Genomic DNA, 24471 nt, shown 5'->3' with positions numbered 1-24471 from the left:
TTGTCAAAGATCAAGTGGCCGAAGGTGTGTGGGTTCATTTCTGGGTCTTCAATTCTATTCCATTGATCATCCTCTCTGTCTCTGTACCAATACCATGCAGTTTTTATCACTACTGCTCTGTAGTACAGTTTGAGGTCCGGAATGGTGATTCCCCCAGAAGTTCTTTTATTGTTGAGAATACTTCTCGCTATCCTAGGTTTTTTGTTATTCCAAATGAATTTGTAAATTGCTCTTTCTATCTCTATGAAGAATTGATTTGGAATTGTGATGGGTATTACATTGAATCTGTAGATTGCTTTTGGCAGGATAGCCATTTTTACTAAGTTAATCCTGCCAATCCAGGAGCATGGGAGATCTTTTCATCTTCTGAGATCTTCTTCAATTTCTTAAAAAATATGGAATGCTTCATGAATTTGCATGTCATCCTTACACAGGGGCCATGCTAATCTTCTCTGTATTATTCCAATTTTAGTATATGTGCTGCCGAAGCGAGCACTCTTTTACTTTTTTCATATAGTGGATTGTGTTGATGATTTTCTGTGTGCTGACCCATCCCTGCATCCCTGGAATGAAGCTTACTTGGTAATGTTGAATAATGGTTTTGATATGTTCCTGAGTTTGGTTTGTGAGAATTTTATTGAGTATTTTTGCATAGATATTCATAAGCAAATTTGGTCTGAAGTTCTTTTTGTTGGGTCTTTGTGTGGTTTAGGTATCAGCATAACTGGGGCTTCATAGACTAGGTTAGGTCGTGTTCCTTCTATTTCTATTTTATAGAATATTTTAATAAGTATTGGTATTAGGTCTTCTTTGAAGTTTTCTTAGAATTCTGCACTAAAACTATCTGGCTCTGGGCTTTTTTTAGGTGGGAGACTTTTAATGGCTGCTTCTATTTCCTTGGGTTTCATGGGATGATTTAGGTTTATCTCATCCTGATTTAACTTTGGTACTTGATATTTATCTAGAAAATTATCCATTCAATCTAGATAATTTCAGTTTTGTTGAAGATATATTTTTGTAGTTGAATCTGGTGATTTTTAAAAATTTCCTCAGTTTCTATTATGTCTCTCTTTTCATTTCTAATTTAGTTAATTTGGATAATGTCTTTGTGCCCTGAAGTTAGTTTGGCTAAAAGTTTATCTATCTTGTTTATGTTATTAAAGAACCATCTCCCAGGTTTGTTCGTTCTTTGTGTAGTTCTCTTTTTGTACTCAGTTGATTTCAGCCCTGAGTGTGATTATCTCCTGCCATCTCTTCCTCTTGGATGTATTTGATTCCTTTTGTTCTAGAACTTTCAGATGTGCTGTTAAACTGCTAGTGTCTCCAGTTTTTTGGGGGGAGGCACTAAGAGCTATGAGTTTTCCTCTTGGCACTGCCTTTATTGTGTCCCATAGGTTTGAGTATGTTATGTCTTCATTTTCATTAAATTCCAAAAAGTCTTTAAGTTCTTTATATTCTTCCCTGACCAAGTTTTCACTGATTAGAGAGGTTTTTTTTCTGATTCCATGCATTTGTAGTCTCTCTGTAGTTTTTGTTGTTATTGAAGACCAGCCTTATTCTGTAGTCATCTGATGGACTGTATGAGGTGAATTGTATGTCCTTGTATCTGTTGAAGCTTGTTTTGTTTCTTATTATATGGTAAATTTTGGGAAAATATCATGAGGTGGTGAGAAGAAGGTATATTCTTTTGTTTTAAGGTGAAATGCTCTGCTGATATCTGTTAAATCCATTTGGTTCATAACTCCTGTTAGTCTTACTGTGTCTGTTTAGATTCTGTTTAGTTTCATAATCTGTCCATTGGTGAGGGTAGGGTATTGACATTTTTATTATTATTGTGTAAGATACAATGTATGTGTTGAGCTTTAGTAATGTTTCTTTTATAAATGTGGGTGCCCTTGCATTTGGGGCATACATGTTCAGAACTGAGAGTTCATCTTGGGGACTTTTTCCTTTGATGAGTATGACATCTCTTTCTCCATTTTATTCGATCGCTTTTTGTTGAATTTGTATTTTATTCAACATTTGAATGGCTACTCCAGCTTGTTTCTTGGGACTATTAGCCTGGAAGGTTTTTGCCATCCTTTTACTCTGAGGTAGTAGCTATTGTGTCACAGTGTGTTTCCTGTATGCAGCAAAATACTGGGTCCTATTTATGGATGTAGTTGGCTACATATGTATCGGGAGCCATGGATTCATCCCTGTACATTCCTTGGTTGATGTTTTACTCCCTCAGAGCACTGGGTGGTTGTTTTTCTATGGTGTTGTAATCCCCTTCTGCTCCTCCAGTCCTTCTGCTAGCTCCCCCACTGGGGTACCCAAGTTCAGTCTGATGGTTGGCTGCAAGCATCTGCATCTTCATTTGTCAGGTGCTGGCTGAACCTCCCATGAAACAGCCACACCAGGTTCCTGTCAGCAAGTGCCTCTTGCAAACAACAACAGTGCCAGTGTTTGGTGTCTACAGACAGGATGGATCCTCAGGTGGGGCAATCCCTGGATTCTAAGGGGAAGAAACGAGTGTCTCTGGCTGGGCTGAATGTCCTGCATCCTCTGGGCCCTGGGCAGGTTCCAGTTAGGCACAGTATTGGGGCAGGGGTTGGGACCTAACCTGTGAGCCTGAGTGTGTCAGAACTCCTGTGGTTCAATCTTTCTCTGGGTGTGATTGAAGTGGAGAGGGCTCAGGTATACTTTTAAATTGTTTTCTTTGTCTAATGTATTGATTTCTTCTATCCTACCTTCTACACCTGAGATTCTCTATTCCATCCATTGTATTCTATTAGTGATTCTGGGGTCTAGTGCATGTTCTCTTTTCTATATCCAGAACTGACTCATATTGTGTTCTTTTTACTGCTTTTATTTTCATTTTTATGTATTCAATGGTTTTTATTAATTTCTTTTACCTGTTTGATTGTATTTTCTGATGTTTCTTTATATTTATTAATTTCTGCTTTAAGGGCCTCTGTTTGCTTGTATTTTTTAGTATTTCTTTAAGAGATTTATTCTTTTCCTCTTTAAAGTCCTCTATCATCTTCATAACATTAGTTTTATGGCTATTTCCTTGTGATTCAGCTGTTGTAGGATATGCAGGGCATGCTGTAGTTGAAAAACTGGCTTCTGGTGGTGCCTTAAGTCTCTGGCTTTTGTTGTTTGTGTTCTTCTACTGGTCTTTAGCAATCTCATTGTACCTAGTGTTGGTAGGCCTGGTAGTCCTTAGTGGGAATAGGACTTGGGATTATAGTTAGAGCTAGTTGTCCCTTGTGATTGCAGATTTCCATGGAGTCAGGTAGTCTTCACAGACCTTGACAGCTTCAAGTGGCTAGCAATTCCAGGTAGGGTCAGGCCTTCTGGGCTGCAGGCAGAGCTGCTGGTCACTGATAGTTACAGGCCTCTTTTTCTCTTGGGCAGCAGCACGCCTCTATGGATGTAGGTGGAGTTGTGGCCAGGGAAATGAAATGCCTTAAGATATTCTCTATAACTCTGTAATATATGTTACTCATAATTACTGCTAATTGATTGACTTTGAATTATTGCTTTTTTATAAGAGGTTATCTCTTTCTTTGTTATTTACAGAAATGACATATGAGTTGTATAAGAGAAGGGATTGTTGCATGTTTATTTTACCTACTAAAAGGAAGTAAGTGATTCATCCCAGGACAAAAAGATCTGAAGACTTCATGTTAATTTTAAACTTAATTCATCCTTGGGTTCTTTCTGACAGTGTTCTTTGCATTAGTTGAAGTTCCCATAGTAGAATTTTAGCAATACTCTATAGCAAATTTCTATGACTTCAATATTATTCTATATTTGATGTTCTTTGGATACCCTCAAAATGATTTGCTTCTATATTATGCATGCATTTAATTGAGCAGATATGTGTATTTCTTTAAAAACATTGAAATGAGAATGGTTCATGAATACCATAAGGAATATCAAAAAGACATCATTATTTTCTAAGCCATACTTCTTTCTCCTACTAAATGCAGATAAATACAGGTAGACTGACCTGTATTTTTTCTAATTAATTAATTAATTAATTAACTAATTTTTACTTTACCTTCATATCACAGTTTCCCTTCACTCCTCCCATTCCCACCCTCACAAAATCCTCCCTCATTACTGCCTTTCCTTTTCCTGAGAGAAGAGCAAACTCCCCATGGGTAATAAGCTTCTCTGGCACATCAAGTCACAACAAGAGTAAGTGCATCCACTCACACTGGGGGCATTTTTAGGCAGCCAGCTATGAGAAGGGGAAACATAGTCAGGCAAAAGAGTTCGGGACAGCCATTACTCTAATTTTAGGGCACTCACATGAAGACTAGGCTGCACATATGTTACAAATCTGTAAGGTGCCTAGGTCCAGCCCATCTTTGGTTGGTGATTTTAGTCTCTGTGAGACCCATGGGATCATATTAGTCAACTCGGTAGGTATTCTTATAATGTTCTTGACCCTTTCAGCTCCCTCAATCCTACCTCCTACACTCTTCCACAAGACTCTCTGAACTTGTGGTTGTGATTCTCTGCATCTGTTGCTCTCAGCTGCAGGTTTTATTCTCTCAGAGAACAGTTGTGCCAGACCCATGTCTGCAAGCATAGCAGAGTGTCGGAAGTTGGCTCCCTCCCATGAAATGAGTCTCAAGTTGTGCCAGTCTTTGGTTAGCCTCAGTTATATTCTCTGTTTTTATCCCTGTACATCTTTAGATAGGACAAATTTTGGTGAAAGTTTAGTGGGTGGGTTAGTGTTTCCATCTCTCCACTGGAAGTTCCTCCTGGCTCCAGGAAGTAGCCACTTATATATCCGTATATTCTCAGCTAATAGCACTCTGTTTGCTTTATATTAGATGCATAATTTCATGACAATTAAAACAGATAAAAATGAGAAAGCTGGAATAAAACTTTGCCAAACCAAAAGTGTCATAAATAACTATGAATTAATGAAATCCAAAATTCATTTTAAAACTATTTTAATCTCATTTGTATTCTTAGGAAGTTGCTTAAGTTTTTAAATCTGGATTTTTTTCTAAAGTTCCTATGTAACTTCTCAAACCCTATGTTTTCTTACCAATGAAGTACTACACACACACACACCTACTTCTTTAAGAGTAGGTTGTAGCTTAACTTGCTAAATATTGAAGAAAAAGATGGTAGACAGTTTTACTTTATTTGGGGTGGATGTCCTATCAAGATTTTCAAAAGAGAAAAAACATTTTAAATAATATTAATTATTTTAAATAATATTGTTATTGTACAAGAGCAGATACAAATAAAATTTTAAAATTATCAAACTTAGGAATAAGCATACTGGTTTTAGAGATAGTTTACCACTAATTTGTGATTAACCTATATTACAAAACTGATAAGACAAAGAAGAAATTTTAAGAAGGCCTGGCTTTTATCAATTTATAATACAGGTTTCAAGGAGAAAATAACAATAGTCTGTGCAAATGTAGAGAGACAACATTATTTTGTTTTGAGTTTGAGTTTTTTCTACAAAGAAATATTGAAGAGCATAAAGATGACTAATGATTGGAATGTGGGAAAAAATACATGAAATGGAGAGGAGAGCTTCAAGCCTTCAAGACTGACATGCAAGTGAAGCCCTGGACTTGTATGCACTTTGATCAGACCAATGTGAAGTCACTTGACTCAGCCTAATACTATCAATATTGTAGTTGTCAGGCTGTACTCCACATCCAACATACTTCTATAATATTTACTTAATTTCCAAATTAATACTTAAATGTGTTTTTGTGACTGTGACTCCCTCTGTTCTGTGGATAGAAAAATGATATTCTGGGGAATAAGGGTACAATACCTTCTAACTTATAAGCAATTGCTCCAAAATTTTCCCCAGCAATATAAATTGTTTCTCTGTTATATCACTTAATTCACTCATTTGACAAATTGTATTTTCAAGTTAAGCTCATTCCCACAACTCTAAGTATACCTCTAAAACTGCTGTGCACAAGAGTTAAACATGTCAGTCTATTCAGAAGTATTTTTATTTATTCATTTTCAACATGTACACATGTTGGTTATACTGAAAATTTGTCTGAGACAGTGAAGATGAGATGTCATTATCAGTTAAAAAACCTTTTGTTTGCTTCCATGTTATGAGACAGGATTTCTTTTTCAATTTTTTTTCTTTTTCTTTTCTTTCTTTTTTTTTGAGACGGGGTTTCTCTGTATAGCTCTGGCTGTCCTGGAACTCACTCTGTAGACCAGGCTGGCCTCAAACACAGAAATCCACTTGCCTCTGCCTCCCAAGTGCTGGGATTAAAGGCATGCACCACCACTGCCCAGTTTCTTTTTCAATTTTTTATTGGTTATTTTATTTATTTATATTTCAAATGTTATCCCCTCCACAAACCACCAATCCCATCCTCCAGCCCCTGTTTCTATGAGGGACTGCCTCACCCACCTACCAAATCACACCTCACATGTCTCTATGCTGGTGCATTGAGCCTTCACAGGACCAAGGGCCTCCCCTCCCACTGATGCCAGATAAGGCCATCCTATGCTACATATGCAGCTGTAGTCATGGGTCCCTCTATGTGTGTTCTTTGGTTGTGATTTAGTCCCTCATAACTCTGGGGTGTCTGGTTGGTTGATATTGTTGTTCTTCCTATGGGGTTGAAAACCGCTTCAGCTACTTCTGTCCTTCCCCTAACTCCTCTATTGGAGTCCCCATGTTCAGTCCAATGGTTGGCTGCAAGCATCCACATCTGTATTAGTTAGGCTCTGGAAGAGCCTCTCAGGGGACAGGTAGACCAGGCTCCTCTTAGCAAGCACTTTTTGGCATAATCAATAGTGTCTGGGTTTGGTAGCTTCTTATAAGATGGATCACTAGGTGGGGCAGTCTCTGGATAGTCTTTCCTTTAGTCTCTGCTTCACTCTTTGACTCTGCATTTCCTTTATACAGGAGCAATTCTGGGTTAAAATTTTTGAGATTGGTGGGTAGCCCCATCCCTCAACTGAAGGCTATGCCTAACCTTTGGATATAGCCTCTACAGGTTCTCTTTCCCACTTCTTGGGTATTTCAGCTAATGTCATCCCTTTGGGTCCTGGGAGCCTCTTACTTTCCTAGAATCTGGGACTTTCTAATTGATAACCAAAGTTCCCCATCTCCCATTGCTACAACTCTGTTCAATTTCCTGGTACTCTGTACCTCTCCCCAGTCTCTTCCCACACCTGATCCTGCCCCTCCTTTTCCCTTCCCCTTTTCTCTTCCTCTCAAGTCCCTCCCAATCTCTACCCAGATAAAAAACTCAGGTGACATACTGGCAAAGATGTAGAGAAAGAGCAACACTCCTCCATTGCTGGTGGGATTGCAAGCTGGTACAACCCCTCTGGAATTCAGTCTGGTGGATTCTCAGAAAACTGGACATTGTACTATCTGAGGACTCAGCTATACCACTTCCGGTCATATATCCAATAAAATGATCCAACATATAACAAGGATACATGCTTTACTATGTTCATAGTAGCCTTAGTTATAATAGCCAGAAGCTGGAAAAAACCCAGATGTCTCTCAACATAGCAATGGATACAGAAAATGTACTACATTTATACAGTGGAGTACTAGTAAGTGATTAAAAAATGACTTCATGAAATTTGCAGGCTAATGTATTGAACTAGAAAATATTATCCTGAGTGAGGTAACCCAGTCACAAAAGAACACACATGGTATGTACTCACTGATACATAGATAATAGCCAAACAAAGAAGCTCAGAATACCCAGGATACAACTCACAGACGACATGAAGCTCAAGAAGACTAAAGTGTAGATGCTTCAATTTTACTAAGAAAGAGAAACAAAATAGGACAGGAGTTTATGTATCCTGGAATTATCTAATTAAGTATTTTTAATTTGTTAAGGACAGTTTGGCCCTAAGAGAAGGTTGAATTTTTACTTAGATTTTTTGTTTGTTTGTTTTTTTTTCTGCAATGAGAGGAAACAATCTGCTTAAAACATGAAATTATTACTCAATAACTCAATAATACCTCACAGAAAACATAAATACTGAGTTTCATGAAAGGTGACATAAAGTAATTAGAAGTCAGGTTACTAGATTTGGTTTAAATTCATTTCAAACTGAGAATTAATGAACACTTAGAATCATGTAGAAATTTGTATCAGTCAAAGATGATATTACCAATGAGTAATTTAGTAATGAGAATAAATTACTTAAATTTTGTATCTTACAACTTATGTAAATGTGGCAACCCATAGAATTCATATGTTCCTACAAACAGGCAGTAAAAAGACTTCAAAAATATCCATTATGGTACTCAAGCTGGTAATTTGGAAGAATCAACTGCTCTGAGTTCAGGAGAAATTACTTGGTAAAAGATTCAGCCAAAAAAAGTGGGTTCTATTTGATTATTAAATGTTTAAATTACTGTTTACAAAATTTCAAAATTCTGTACATTATTTAGTATTCCTAACTTCATGAAGTAAATAAAACTATAAAATTATTGTACTCAACTTAATTCTGAAGTCCAGGCTTTCTTTGAAGAAGCTCCAGTCACAAATCTTAGTTCAGTGCTTTCTGTGCATATTTTGCACTTTTCAAATTATTTTTCTCTTCTTGTTCTCATGGCCCTCCAGCATCCAGTGATCTCCAATTATCTGGATGATGAGGAAAAAAGTGACACAGTTCCTCCTGATAGGAATCATCAATGACTTAGGCCTGCAGCTTCTGCTCTACTATTCTCCTCATCTATATTATCATTCTGGTGGGAAAACTGGGGGATAACCCTATCAATGTCTCTGGACTCTCAGCTTCACATACCTGTGTACTTTTAAGGTAACCTGTCTTTGGTGGACTATAGTTATTCTTCAGCTATTACTCAAATAGTGACAACAGGGCTTCTTATTAGTAACAATACCATGTCCTACAATGACCGGGTTGCTCAGATATTCTGTTTCATTCCCCTTGCCAGTGTGGAAAGTTGCCAGTTAGCCACAATGGCATAAGAATGCTATCTATGTAGCAGTGTGTAAGTCTCCATGCTTTGCCACTACCATGACTACAGGTGTGTGTGGTTTTGTGTTTAGCCTTGCTCTAGGAGTGTAGTAACTCTGCTGGAAAGACAAAATGTGGAATGCTAGACTGCATTTACTCTATGAGGCCATCAGATAATGGATCTGAAGGAATCACCAATGCACTGCTTAGAGGATGGAAAAATGTAGCCTAGAATTGGGGCTTCAGCCCAAGTGAGAAATGGCACAGACTGAGGATGAATCTACAATACCTTGACTCCCAGGCATCAGGACAACACTGGAAAGCAGGTAGAGTCAGGAATGGAAGGAATGGAGCCTGTGGAGAGGGAGAACTCTGGCTGAACTCAGCTTAGGGGATGAATGTCCCAGAGCTCAGAGGGGTCTTCTGCGGGAGACTTAGACAGCATGGCTCTATAGAAGAATTCCTCCATGCTCCCCATAGTGGTTCTTAATGAGATAGACAATCCATTCTTATCCATACTGCATATTTACTGTTCATCATAGAAAATAGGTGCATATAACTTCCTCTGTATGAACCTTTTGAAAAAAAATGAGCAGAAAGGGATGCTAATTGGATAAATTCTCAGAGCCTATCTATATATCTCATTAACATGGAAAACTGTGTTCTGTGCTATGTGACCACTAGTCACATTCTTTATGTGAGGAACTATGGCAAGGAATCTGTTTGGGAGTAGGGAAACTCCTTCAGTTCACAGCTGAGTGCCAATTTCCAAACATAAACATGGTTACCAAGTTTTCTGGCTTGGTTCATTCCCTTACAGGTGTGGGTGTGTGTGCGTGTGTGTGTGTGTGTGCGTGTGTGTGTGTGTGTGTGTGTGTGTGTGTGTGTATGTGTGTGGTCATAGACTGTTAGGTTTTCTAAATGCCTCTATTTACAGTGGTGATTCATTCAGTCTATCTGTGTGTCCAGTGTGGTCTGGAATCTAGCTTCTATACAATACAGTCTTCCAATATGACTGATTCAGTCTGGATTCTCTTAGTTTCTCATTGAGTTGCTCTCCTTGGCTTCCAACTAACAACTAATTCTGGCAATGTTTTCTAATCTTTTGGCTCCTTTTCATTCTCTGGTTTCAAATGCCTCTGCTGACCCATACTGCATAAACTACACAAACTGAAGGGAATTCATGACCAAACTTATATGAACAAAACTGCACTTCATGAGTTTCACTGAACTGTACAATACTGCATTGTCTGAACTCAACTGAACTCCATTTATCAGACCTTATCAGACTGCTTTTCATTACAGACTCATTCTATGCTAAATTACTTCTCTTTACTCTTCTCATGAGAGTTGGGCATATTCTATCTCCGACCCATTCTGTCAAATGTTTCTTTAATTCATCACTTTGTCTGCCCTTCAATTAGAAGTCACTTTTGTACTTGACATGTCTTGATCTGAGGATTTCCCCCATGTCTTATTGGATATTTTTATGCCATGTTTTCAGATATCATTGGAGACCTGCTTTTTTCTACAGGAAGTCAGGGAAAGGGTAAATTTGAGTTAAAGTGGAGGTGGAGGAAACTGGGAGGTATGAAGTGAGGGAGGGAAATTGTGGTCAAGATATATTACGTTAGAGAATAAATAAATAAATAATTTAAAAGCACTAGAAAGATCAGCATTCAAGTGGTTTTTTTTTGTTCTTGAAGAAGATCTTGGTTTAGTTCTCAGCATCAGCATGGCACTTCACAACCGGCCATGGTTCCCATTTCAAAGTATCTGATGCACTCTTCTGGCTCCTATGGGCAACAGACATGCATATGTTTCACAAAAATACATCTAGGCAAAAACACATAAAAATAAATCTTAAAAGCATGATTACTGGATGTCTGTACAATGGCACATTATTCATTATAAAAATAAAGCACCAAAACATGATATAATATATGTGAGGGTAGTAAATGTTATGTATGTTGGCTAGTGTTTTGTCAACTTGACACAAGCTAGAGTCATGGGAACCTCAAGTGAGAGAAATGTCTTCATAACATTGCTGCATAGACAAGCCTGTCTTCATTTTCTTGGTTACTGATTGATGTGGAAGAGTTTATTCAAATATGGATAATGCTAATTTTAGGAAAGTGAACTAGTGGCATATTAGAATATGAACTGACAGGATGAGAAATCTAGAAGTATATTATTATGTTTATACCAAACTCCAGAAGTTAAAAAAGAGAGTTAGTACACAAGGAAGAAAGCTAAGATATTACTTCATAGTAGTTATTACTAAGTAGTAATTGGAAATGAATTTCCATGCATTAAAAAAAAAAACATTGATATTACTGAGGCTATGGAGCTCTCACAAAAATGGGACCTATCGTGACAACCCTTTGAAAGACCAAACAAGCAGCTGAAAGAGTCAAATGCAGATATTTGCACCCAGTCAATGGACCCTTGTGGATGAATTAGGGAAATGTTGGAAGAACCTGAGGAGAAGGGTAACCCTGTCGGAGAATCAGCAGCCTCAAATAAATCAGACCCCCAAGATGTCTCAAACACTGGATTACCAACCAGGCAGCATACACCACCTGATATGAGGCTCCCAACACATACACAGCAGAGGACTGCTGGGTCTGGGTTCAGTCAGAGAAGATGCACCTAACCCTCAAGAGACTGAAAGCTCCAGGGAGTTTAGACATCTGGCAGGGTGGGTGGTGGAGACATCCTAATGGAGACAGAGCTGGGGGGAGGTACAGTATGGGGAATAGTCAGAAAGTAGACTGAGAGGGGAATAAAATCTGGATTATTAATTAATTAATTAATTAACAATTAAAGAAACTTGAAATCAGATGGTATGGTCATGCCATATTATGAGTGTTTTGAATTATCCACCAGTGAAGATTGTTTGCACATGTATTTAAGAAAATAAAAAGTCTTTTTTATTTTCCATCTGGAGACCACAATGCATGTAAAGTATCTCAGTGTAGTTTTAAGCCCTTCACAGGGGGAACATTTACGTTAAAAAAAAAAACATAACTTGGGTTGTCATACTTCAGTTAATAATAACAGGTAGCCAGAAGTTGAACTACAGAAGCCAAAAAGCTATGTTAGTGCAATTGGGGGAGGGGGTTAGAGGAAGATTATGAGAGAGGTAAATGATTTAGTTATACAATAATCTCAAAGATAATATTATAAAAATAAGCTTGGTAAATAGATATAGGTAACTTTCTGAGGCTAATTGTTCAAAGACACTGTCTTAAATATATATTGATAGAATCTTCAGAATGTCTTCCTTATTGGCATTCACACACACACACACACACACACACACACACACATGGAATTAGAAAATTATATATTTTGAAGAGTATTATTAAGAAACAAATGATAAAAATAAAAATTGTAATAATCTAATATTTGTTATACAAATCTCTGTATGTGCCCTACCTAACTCAGTGATTATTTCTTAGGGAACAGAAAGTTTTGTGTATTGAATACACTGTACTCTGAGAATAAATTTCTAAAGGAAGTTATTTAATCTGAAATCTTTCATGGTTCACTAGCAAGGTTAAATCTGCAAAACAAAGCCAATATAATTTAATAACTGTTTTTATTAATTAAATGGGAAATGTTGAAAAAATATATCATTAATTTACAGAAGTACAGGAAAAAAGATGATGGATTACTTGTGAATGTTGAGCAGCTATTATGTATTAGGCAATGTGCTATATTCTGGGATCATTCAGTCTCTGCAATATATTTCTAGGAGATAGGCTCAATTTTTCCAAGTATGTAGTTAGACTACTTAACCACTATTACATATCACAATGCTTGTTAGTTACCTTCCTGTTGCTGTGATAAATGTGCTGACAAATTGTACTAAGGGAAAGCATGTTTATTTGGCTAACAAATTTAGTGTGCACAATCATGGAAAGAAAGTCATAATAGTAGAAAATGGAGATACCTGGTAACTTTCCATTCTCCATCAGTTGGTAAAGGTACTTGCTTCCAACTCTAATTATCTGGGTTAAATTCTCAGGATTCAGATAGGAGAAGGGGAGATCCAATTCCCAAAGGCAGGAAGCAGAGGGAGCTGACTACTGGTACTAGATTTGTCAATTTTACTGTGTCTACTACTCTAGTCCAGAAAATGACTAGTGCTGCTAACTTTTAGAGGGAGTCTTACAACCTCAATTAACAGCAAAAATAATACTTTACAGATGGACAGAAACTAACCTAACAAAGAGAATTCATGGTACTCATTCCAAAGCATAGGCCCTTAGGTGACTCTAGATACTGTTCAATTGATATCATTATTAACCATCAAAGAAATGTAATTCAAATTTAAGCTCTATTTCATAACAAAATGTTCTATTTTTGTTCTATTTTTATTTGTTTAGTTATTTGTATTCTGATTTAAGGCTGTGTGAGGATTCACATGAAAATACAATTGTAAATGATTTCAGGAACCTAAGATATACTTTACTTACATCTCATTGAATCTTTTCTATAATATCCACATGTAATTGTAGCACTCTACTATGGCCTGCACAGAAAACTGTTACTATAAAGTTAATCACTTTTGCTGATTCTGTGTTAAAAGAAGAAAGGTCTGTATTATTCACAGACCGGTCAAAGCAAAAGTCAAGTAATATCACTGAAACACGAGAAAAGTTTCAAAATGTGTTAGTATAGCAAAATGTATATAAAGATTGTTCTGCAGCAGTCAACTAACATCAAAAAACATAGTTACATGGTAATCATTGATTTTTTTATATATTGTTTACATTTTAATAATAGTAAGATTATATGTAAGGAGTTACTAATAAAAAGAGTACATAAATACCCATCATAAGATTATTGTCAATAAGGCAAGAAGAAAAAATAAACTCATAATTATGCTCCTAAATTCACTATTTTTCTTTTAGCTATACACCAATAACATAAACTTGCACAAATATGAGTATCTATTATTAATTTAATTGCACAAGGAAGATAAACAGTAAGTATTATTTATCTTGTAACTTTATAAGTAAATCATCACAGGCTATTTTGCCACCTGAAGAATTTTTGTGAATGCATTCTTGACTTCTTTGTTCCGCATGCTGTAGACAAGAGGGTTCAGCATAGGGATGATCATGGTGTAGAACACAGAGGCAATTTTGTCAGTGTCCATGGAGTGACTTGAGCTGGGCTGCAAATACATGAATATAATTGTTCCATAGAAAATTGACACTGCAATGAAGTGTGAGGCACAAGTGGATATAGCCTTTCGATATCCGGCACTTGATTTCATTTTAAAAATTGTGATAAAAATGAATATGTAAGATATCCAGATAACTAAGAGAGCAAAAAAGATATTAAAGCTTACTACATAAACAAGAACCAGCTCACTAACATGTCTATCAGAGCAAGAGAGAACCATGACTGCTGGAATATCACAGAAGAAGTGATGAACTACATGAAACCTACAGAAGGAAAGACTGAAAGTGTCCCCAATGTGGATGGAGGCATTCAGGAAACCACAGGCATAGGAACCTACAGAAAGACAGGCACACACACTTGTAGTCATAGTGGTGGCATAGTGCAAGGGCTTGCACACTGCTGCATAGCGATCATAAGCCATTGAGGCCAACAGGTAATTTTCCACAGTAGCAAAGGCTACAAAAAAGAACATCTGAGCAGCACACTCATTGTAGGAAATGATCTTGTCTCCTATTAGTAGCCCAGTCATGACTGTTGGTGTGACAGCTGAGGAGTAACAAAAATCAACCAAGGACAGATTACCTAGAAAAAAGTACATGGGCGTGTGGAGATGAGAGTCCAGGACAATCAGCAGGATCATCCCCAGATTTCCCACCAGGGTGATGGTGTAGATGAAGAGAAATGTGATGAAAAGGGGAAGCTGTAGGCCTGGGTCTTCAGTTAGTCCCAGCAGGAGAAAGTGTGTCACTTCTGTATTATTCTCCATCAGAGTCATCTCTCAATAAAAACATTGTCCATAGCCACTGGAAAATAGAAAGATGATTGTAAGGAAGCTGAATTAAAATAAAAAAAAAACAATGTCATATGATTTGTTATAGAAATAAACTGTACTTTGCAATTGCCTAGAAAATAGACCTTTCCCCAAATTTGATATAGTAGTTATATAGAGGGGTATATGGGCCAGAATACAAAACTATTAATAGATTCCCTATCTAACTTTAAATTTTTGTAGTACCTGTGTAGAAAATGAGATTATTTAATAACTAGATAAAATTGATGTGTAGATGATATCCAAATTAACTTCAGAACCCAGTAAAAGCTGAATTTCTCTGCTGCTCACTTTTCAAGGACTGCTATAGACAGAAACCTTACATGTATATTTTTTGTATCCTTATGTATTAGAATTCAATGATTGTTTTTACTTTGGTTATCTAGGACAAGAGTTTGATTTACTTATTTATATTTTTAGGTATAAAATGCCAGTCATTGCTTTAGGTCTCTGACTTTATTTAACCCATTTTGTTCCCCAAGTATGAGAATTCAAACTGAATTTTAATTAATTGAAAATAAGATAAAATATATTTATGTGTAAGTCTTGGAAGGAACTCGAGATTACTTGAATTTCAGAGTTCAGTTTTTATTTCTAAACATATGTTCCTTGTTCAATTTATTGTATTAGGAAACAAGGGCTAGTAAAAGGGTACCATCTAAAATAAGTACTGTGGCGTGGCTATTCCTTTATTGGTATCTGTTGATGTTGGTATATGTTGGTATACATTCTTACTCAGCTAAGCATAAATTATCAGAAACCTTGGAATTTCTCATTCTTACTCTGATTACCTCCACCTCTTCTTCCAACCACTAGGGGCCACTGTTGATGAATATAGCAGAAGTTTTAGACATAATTCAAAAACTATGACTTTCTTCCTCTCTTTTCTCTATCTCCCTCCTATAAACAGCTAGAATTATAGGTTGGCTGTGTTTTTGTATTTCTCTTAAACTCTAATTTATACACGACCTTCCTTCTGAATTTATTACTAAGATGAATAAGATTAATATCTATGTGCAATAGACACAGTGGGCAAACTCAGTGATATCAGCAACTTCAGCCTTATGCAGTTATGAAAGATGCAGGCAAATAATCATAATCTATAAAACATACAGAGCTTTGGTCCATTCACTACTTAGGGTTTCCTGATTGTAAGCTAACTTCCCTGACTACAGAAAGGTAAATAGTAGAATCAGTATATTTTATGGTATCATTGTGAGAAGTCAACAAGTATTCATAAAAGACAATAAATGTTATTGTAAAGCATCCATTAAGTGTTACCATTAATGTTATGTTTGGAGTGGAGAGGGGTCTGTTTTCTGTGCTGATATGATTTAGTGGAGGCTAGTGAGGAGTACTTTAGCCACTGTCTCTCCTCTCCTCATTTGCCTTACTGTCTTCCAGTATAACATTGAGAGATTATGCTGTCCAACATGCTCCTGTTTTCTTTGAACATAGTGGTTGTTGTTCCTGCAATTCCCTATGATTAGGTCTTCTTCAACTCTTCACATGAAAGTTTCATATATATATATATATATATATATATATATATATATATATATATATATATATATATATATGGCTAGAGCCTATGTCCATTAAATTATTCTTTCTCTCATACTCTCACACCACAGCAATATCATCATGACTAAAATAAATTTTGACATTTATAGAGTAGTATCTATCTCACAAATCTATTACCCATGGTTAAACATTTGATATGTTATGACTCTCAAACACTAACAATATACAAACTTGTATTTGTTTTGTTTTCTTGGACATAGAAGCCCTCACATAGGCTCTTCCTTAAATTCTAGGTTGAAGTTGTCCTTCTGTCTCAGTTTTTAGAATGGCTTCAACATGAAATGTGTTTTTGTTTGTATTGAAGGTTTTGAAATAATATTAACCTTAAAAAGGATTATTCTCCACCCTGTCTCCTGAAGATCTAGAAATTTGAGGTTATGAACTATTATTAGAAATTACTTTCAGAAAAAGTATAATCCAAATTAACAAGACATTTATACATGAAGGCATAAATAGTTATTATTCTTATTTTTTTGTTATCATTGAAGAAACTTAGAAAATAAAAAGTTGCCAGATCTTATAAAGTCATTCCCTTTGAAAAGCATTCAAAGTATTTTAGTGTTATATTTATATTATACTCATTTACAAAATATGTAATGATGATCATTCTGTACGTGTAGGTAAATTGTTAAAGGCCATAAGAGCATAAAAAATCTTGTAGCAATTTTTAAATTAGAAAAATTCAGCTTATTGCCCTGCTTTTCTCTATGTTCCTTTATCACAAATAATAGGACTATAAGCAGAAAATAGACAAAAATTATAGCTATTCACAATAACTTGTTTTTGGTTTAAATTACCAATATGTTAAAAGATTACTGAAACTTTCTAAAATAGAAAATTTTGCCTTTATATAATAAACTACATTACATTATTGTTTTAAGAAACCATTTACATGATTACTTTCTGCTTTAACATAACTAACAGTAGGCATTGCTGCCCAACTCCTTTTCCATGAACTACATGTTTATTTTATATAGATATAAAGCCACCAGTTGTTTTGGAGAGGGCACTAAATCCAGTAATATTAATGTGACATAATCTAGTCAGCCTCAGAATGCTGGTTACACAGCTCTTCCTCAGGGAGTGCAGTAACAATTTCATGTTTCCTAAAACACAGAAAACAGAGGAAATAGAGGTAATAAGCTTTGACTTCTGAACCTCTATCAATTCTTCCTCTTTCAAGGATAGGTCATACATTCACCTTACCTACAAATAAATTGGAGTGATTATTCATCTCACAAATTGTGTTCCTTGTAACCTAAGAAAATTAAGAAAGGTCTTCATGACATCATAAAAATTAAAATCTAGCATTTTACCTTCAAGTGATTTTTCTTAACCATGCATGAAGACTGATAGAAGATCTTCACCCTAATTGTGTTCATGAAAGTGATAACAGTGGATACCACTCAATTCATGAATGAAGGCTTCTGAAACATAACTTAAAGCATGTTATTATTTATAAAGCTAATTCATGAAGACCAAAAATCTAGAAAAACATAAACACCCCTGGAGATTTCATTCATGGGAATACCTGCAGCTTCTTTTCTCATTTCTAGAAAAGAAGCAATTAAACAATGGGCAATCATGTGCCTATGGGAAGTTCTAATTGAACTCATGGGGTTATTAATGACAGTGGAATAAGGAGGGCATGAAGTTGAGTGACAAGATGAAAGGCACTGGGGGGAGTTGGAGGGTTGTAGTGAGATAGTGGTAGATGAATATGCTTAACATGCATTATATCAGTATATGAAATTTCAGCTATTAAATAAAAATATTAACACAGAAATATACAACTCACAAACATACACAACTCATGTCTGAATTTTCTTTTTATTAGATATTTTATTTATTTATATTTCAAATGTCATCCCCTTTCCTGGTTTTCCCCTCCGGAAACTCCCTATCCCATCCTCCCTCCCCCTGCTTCTATGAGGGTGCTCACCCACTTGTCTACCCACTCCCACCTCCCTGCCCTGACATTATCCTACCCTGGTAAACCCATACTTGACACTGCTTTGTTTACCAATAACCAAAGACTAGATATTCCAGAGACCTAAGGTAAAAGCAGATACTACACCTCTAAAACTAAAGTAATAATAAAACAACTAAAGTAATTAAAAACAATTTAATAATATTCTGAAATATTCATAAATGCACACCTTATTCAGCCATTACTAAAGAGGCTTTCTACAGCAACAGTTAAGGACAAATACAGAGGCTCATAAACATATATTACCCACAGAAACTCTGGAGACCACAACTCTAAATGAGATGTCTCTCTCAATTTCTTTCACTCAGTTTAGGAAACCCTTGGTTGGACATGCAGAAGAAGTTGAAAGAACAGAGGATGAACAAGAATACCAGAACACTACAGCAACTGAGCAAATCAAGCTTTTCTTGACTCACAGAGACTGAGGCAGTAATCGCAGGGCCTACACTATGTCCTCTGTGTCGATACAAAAGTTTTCAGCTTTTATACCTTTATGGAGATCTTGAATATGTGAAGAACTTGGTGCTTCATTCTTGTTCCTGCTTTGGGGGATTTTTTTTATCTTCATGTTAGTCTTGTCCAACTTAGATATGATTATTTTTGTTTGTTTTTTATTATATTTTACTTTTCTGTGTTTTGTCATTATCTATTAGAAATTTCTTCTTTTATAATGAGACACATAAAGACAATGAGTCCAGATGGAGGAGAAAGTACTGGGATTAGTGTAGGGATGGAAATATGTATACAGAGTATATTATATGAGAAAATAATCAATATTTTTTTAAAATGACAAAAATAAAGATCTCTATTAAGCTATTAATTAAGAGACTGGCAATTTAAACAAACTTATAATTTCTAGTGAGGCAAAAGCAGTCAGTCTAGGTTGCACAACTATAAAAAAGCCCAAGACCAGATGATTTTAGCCCATAATTCTTCTAAATTATAAAGAAAAGCTAACAACTATACTCCTCAAATTATTTCACAAAATAGAAACAGAAGAAACAGTGTCCAATTCATTTTATTAGACCATAGTTACCACAATATCTCAAACATAAAGTCTTAGTAAAAAGTTTATAAAACAATTTTCTTCATGAACAGATATGCAAAATACCCTATGAAATACTTGCAAACAAAAAATCAAGGAACACCTCAAAAGGTGCACTCAATATCATTAAGTTGACTACATTCCAAAGATGCATGGGTAGTGCAATACAAAAAACCTAATAAATGTAATACAGCATATAAAAATGGAAAATATGCATCATAATGTCACTAGATGCACAAAAGGCCTTTGACAAAATCCTTCACTTTCATGATAAAAGTTTTGGAGATATTTGGGGTGAAATGTACATATCTCAACATAATAAAGACACTTTACAGAACGTCAATAGCCTACATCAAAATATATGAAAAGAAACTCAAATCAATTCTAAGAAAATCAGAAAGAAGACAAGGTTGTTCATTCTTTCCATATTCATACAATATAGTATTTGAATTCTGAGCTACAGCATCAGGAAAATTAAAGAAGATTAAAGAAGATAAAAATTGAAAATGAAGTTGAACTATCTCTGCTTGCAGATATAATAGTATCCTTAATTGACCCTAAAATTCCACAACAGAACACCTACAGCTGGTAAAAAGTTTTAGCAAAGTAACTGGAGAAAATATTAACTCATAAATGTAAGTAGTCTTCTGTTGCGGTAAATCTCTTGCCCATAGGGAGTCCAGAGAATAACGACACAAGTCAATAAGTATCAAATGAATGCTGCATGCCTTGATTGGGCAGATTTACCATTAAACTACACTATTCCCCGGCTATGAGAGCTCTTAACAACTTGCGGTTTCCTAGGTCAAGGTCTTCTTCGTCTTCTCTCTCTCCACCAACTGCCCTCTAGCTTCGACCAACTGCCAACTCTGCTCCGCGCCGCCTTCTCTCTTTTTCTTGGCTCTCCTCGTCTTCTCCTTTTTCCTGCCTCTGGCTCCTCCCACTCCTCTTCTACTGCCCAATCACTGGCTGTAGCCTTTATTTAACAAATTTGATTGGACAGAAGGTTTACAAGATTCACTCCTCCTTCGCAGCCCCTCCCAGGAGTGGAGTTACCATGACAACAAGAGGCTAGGGCTATCCACCACAGTCTTCCTATACAGAAATATTAAATGGATTGAAAAATAAACCAGGGAGACAAGATCTTTCATAATAGCCTTACATACTAAAAAATATCATTGTGTAACATTTATAAAAAAAGGTAAAAGATTTCTCTGATAAAACCACCAAGACTTTGAAGAGAAAGACAGGTTAATCAATAGAATAGAATTGAAGACTCAGAAATAAACCCACACACATATGGTCACTTGATCTCTGACAAAACCAAAAACATAGAGTGGAAGAAAGCCAGCATTTTCAACAAATAGTGCTGGTTCAGCTGTCAGTCTGCATACAGAAGAATGCAAATTTATCCTTTCTTATTTTCTTATAAATTAGAGCATCAAAGGCATTGGCATGGGGAAATTTTTTTCTGAATAGAACACCAATGACTCATGCTCTATGATCAACATTTGGCAAATGGGATCTTGTTATGTATGCCCAGGAGTGGCATACTGGGTCTTCAGGTAGAACTACTTCCATTTTTCTGAGGTACTGTCAAATTGATTTCCAGAGTGATTGTATCAGTTTGCAATCATATCAGCAGTAGAAGTGTCTTCCCCTTTCTCTATATCCTTGCCAGCAAGTGCTGTCATTTAAGTTTTTGATCTTAGCCACTTTCATTGGTGTAAGGTAGAAGCTCAGGGTCAATTCAGTTTGCATTTCCCTGATGACTAAGAATGTTGAACATTTATTATTATTATTATTATTATTATTATTATTATTATTATTATTATTTGCGACACGCTACCTCGCCAATACGTCACACTCAAGATTCTTCTGACAGCGTCTTTTATTGTTACAGCTCTTTTAATTAGAAGGATGCAAGATGGAGAACAAAGGAAGGACCCCAAGCCCCAGAATGTACTGACTTATATACTATCAAAGAGACATGATCTGTCCTCATTGGCTTACAGACTGGGGTCTCATTTACATATCCACTGATAGTACTTTCAGCGGGAAAATTCACGCCTATGCGTGCGCACAGCTGCAGACACCAAGGCCAAGAAGAACCAGGAACAGGAAGCCAGCGCCATCTTATAATGGTGAGTGTATAGCTACTTCAGCAAATGCAGAATGGCTCCTAACATCTCCTCCTTCTTTATAAATAGCATATAGTGACTAGAGACCTTTTGTGCCTTAGTCCCGTGCAATGGGAACCTGAGCCCTGGGAGGCATCAAAAGGCTGTACCGTCTACAGCTTGGTGCAATGGGATCCTGTGCCCACAAGCATGCATAAACAGAACAGTGTCTCAGCACTTTAGCATATTCAACCAAGCTTGAGGGATGCTCAAGTCTCAATGGCCAAAAATGCCTGAGCAATAACTACTTTATCATGTTGTTGTTGAGTTTTCATTTTACAAAACAACCAGAGTAAGATCAATGTCCCTCCAAGTAGCATACAGCCAAACAAACCTACCCCCACCCACTCCTTAAAAAAGGAAAATGCAGAAAAAAGCCAAGAGGTAAAGTCTTTGAAACTGATTATATCAAGGCTTGTATTTTTGAGGTCTAATATCTTCAACTGTAATTCTTCTTGAAGAAACTCCAACTCCTGGGTCCAATTCCCCTTCAAATATTCTGAAATAATAGAACTGTTAACGAGGGAAGAATTATCAAAAAGTAAGGGGGTTATACATAGGGAACGTGTGGAAGCCACACAAGAAAGTTGTACGACGTCTCCAAGCGCTTGTAATTGTTGTTGTAATAAGTCAATGTGCTGATTGACCAGTAAGACCCCTGAGGCCAAATGAGCATCAGTTCTTTTCACTGTCTCAAGTGCATCAGATGCCTTATCAGTAATATGACTAATAACTGAGGCTGTTTGCACTTGATTGGCCATGGCAATACCTGCAGTCACTGCAGCTGCAGCAGAAACAGTAATGGCAGTGATTATAGCTGCTATAATGACAAAATCTCTTTTTTGTCTCAATAATTGTACGATAGGAAAATCTTTGGGGTCAGCTTCAACAGGTACTGGTACAAATGTGGGAATATTCACCACAATTGCTGTCCGGTTATTTCCATTCCAACATTCTGTTAAGTAACATGTAATATTAGGACTATGGCAATTAATTATTGAGCTGTTTTCAAACAACTCTTCATCACATATAAGGAAAATATATGGTGCTTGAACACACACTAGCGATGGCTCAAGCGTATAATTAGAATATTGTTGATTAATCTTCAAATTAGATAAACTGATCTTTGTTTTATTACTTTGCGTGGTCTCCAATCGTGTACCACTGACATTATTAGATGTATGGAAGCTTCCTTGTAGATTAGCAAAAGCTGATATACTAGTAGATGCCTCGGCATCATTCATAATTATCCATTCGAAAAATGGCCACTCACTCCCAGGGCCAGAGTGAGTGCTATTTGTTTTACATCTTTTTAACTTTTGATTAAAATAGAAACCCTCCGATAGTTTAAATTTCCGTAATTCTGGTGGTTGACATGCTGTAAATGTCGGAGGAAAATCCAATAATGGATAGCACCATGGTATCTGTCTTTTAGTGGTCACATTAAGAGGAGAATTATCAGGTAATGGTATAGTTATATTGCTAGTGAGCATAATGGTAGTGATATTAGAAGATGTATTATTACCACCAGTTCCACTTCCACTAGTTTCTCCAGTACTTATTTGTGACAGGGCATTCATTGATATCCCTGTGGAAATTTTATTAGCAACAAGTGGATCTTCCCAATATCAAAATTTCATTTTTGTAATTTTAATACATGGCCCTTTTCCAGAGCTAATAGTCTCATTTTGGAAAGTAAAACATAATGCCGTATTTAATTTTATTGAGGTGGCATTATATGGTTCTGTTTCAAACTTAGGCGTTTTGATGCATGGTGCTTCCATGGCACAACTTGTGGATAAGAATAAAGGAAGTTTAGTCGAATTAGCATGTACAGGCATTGGAACGGGCCATGTTCTCACTATTGCCCACAGAGGTAGGCTGCTCCTTATGGGAGTCCAAAGAATTAATATCAGAAACATTGATGTCCACAGCCTCTGGATCCGGATTTTCTTTTTCTCCATCCTTCACTATTCTTGTCAATCTTGTTGGTACCCAGATTGGATTTTCTTGCTCCTGTGGGAAAACACAAATAGCTCCCCTGGATCTTATTAATATTGGATCCGGGCCTTTCCATTGATTGGTTAACACGTCCTTCCACCGGTCTGCTCCTGTATCTAAAAGGCCTTTGAATAGTTTTCCTTCAATTTTTAACTCTAGTGTTGGCCTTGTATTTAATTCAAGTGAAATAAAAGCATGGTTCCCGCTGGAAGAGCCAAAGCCCTTTTTTCCTCGGACTTTATCTTTGCTAGGAAACATAGAATGTAAGCTGGGTAAAATTAATAATTGAGCAATACGATCTCCTGGGGAAATGGCACTTATCCCTCTTGGGGAGGAGCACATAATTTTAACTACTCCCTCAAAGTCTTGATCTATGACACCTGGATGGACTATCAATCCTCTCAAGGTTGTTGAAGATCGTCCCAGCACAAGTCCCACCGTGTCCTTGGGAAGAGGGCCAGAAAAATCTGAGGATATTGGCTGACAGCCCATAGTGGGCATTCAAAAACCGGAAAGGCTGCTCTAATCCTTCTTCTCTCCTTTTCTGGAATCAAGGAGGTGGCTATTGGAATAACATGTCTCCTAGCCTGTTTCTGTTTTGTCTTCCGCACAAGCAGCTGTGGCGCCAATGGCAAACTGCCAGGTGCATAAGGAGGATCCGGACGATATCTTTCTTTCT

The 24471-nt window shown here is 36.5% G+C and overlaps 1 protein-coding gene and 1 non-coding gene across 2 annotated transcripts; both read right to left on the bottom strand.

The window, feature by feature from the left end:
- Positions 1 to 389: 389 nt before the first annotated feature.
- Positions 390 to 496, bottom strand: LOC117702058 (U6 spliceosomal RNA). The gene has a single exon (XR_004605958.1). It is a non-coding gene; the product is annotated as a U6 spliceosomal RNA (small nuclear RNA).
- A 13509-nt stretch (positions 497 to 14005) lies between these two features.
- Positions 14006 to 14938, bottom strand: LOC117716090 (olfactory receptor 5B3-like). The gene has a single exon (XM_034512969.1). The coding sequence runs from the start codon at positions 14936 to 14938 to the stop codon at positions 14006 to 14008; it is 933 nt and encodes a 310-aa protein (XP_034368860.1).
- Positions 14939 to 24471: the final 9533 nt, after the last annotated feature.

Source organism: Arvicanthis niloticus, chromosome 1 (assembly GCF_011762505.2).
Source record: "Arvicanthis niloticus isolate mArvNil1 chromosome 1, mArvNil1.pat.X, whole genome shotgun sequence".
Lineage (NCBI taxonomy): Eukaryota > Metazoa > Chordata > Mammalia > Rodentia > Muridae > Arvicanthis > Arvicanthis niloticus.
Note: the sequence above shows the minus strand (reverse complement) of the source record. Positions and strands in the feature narration are given on the sequence as shown.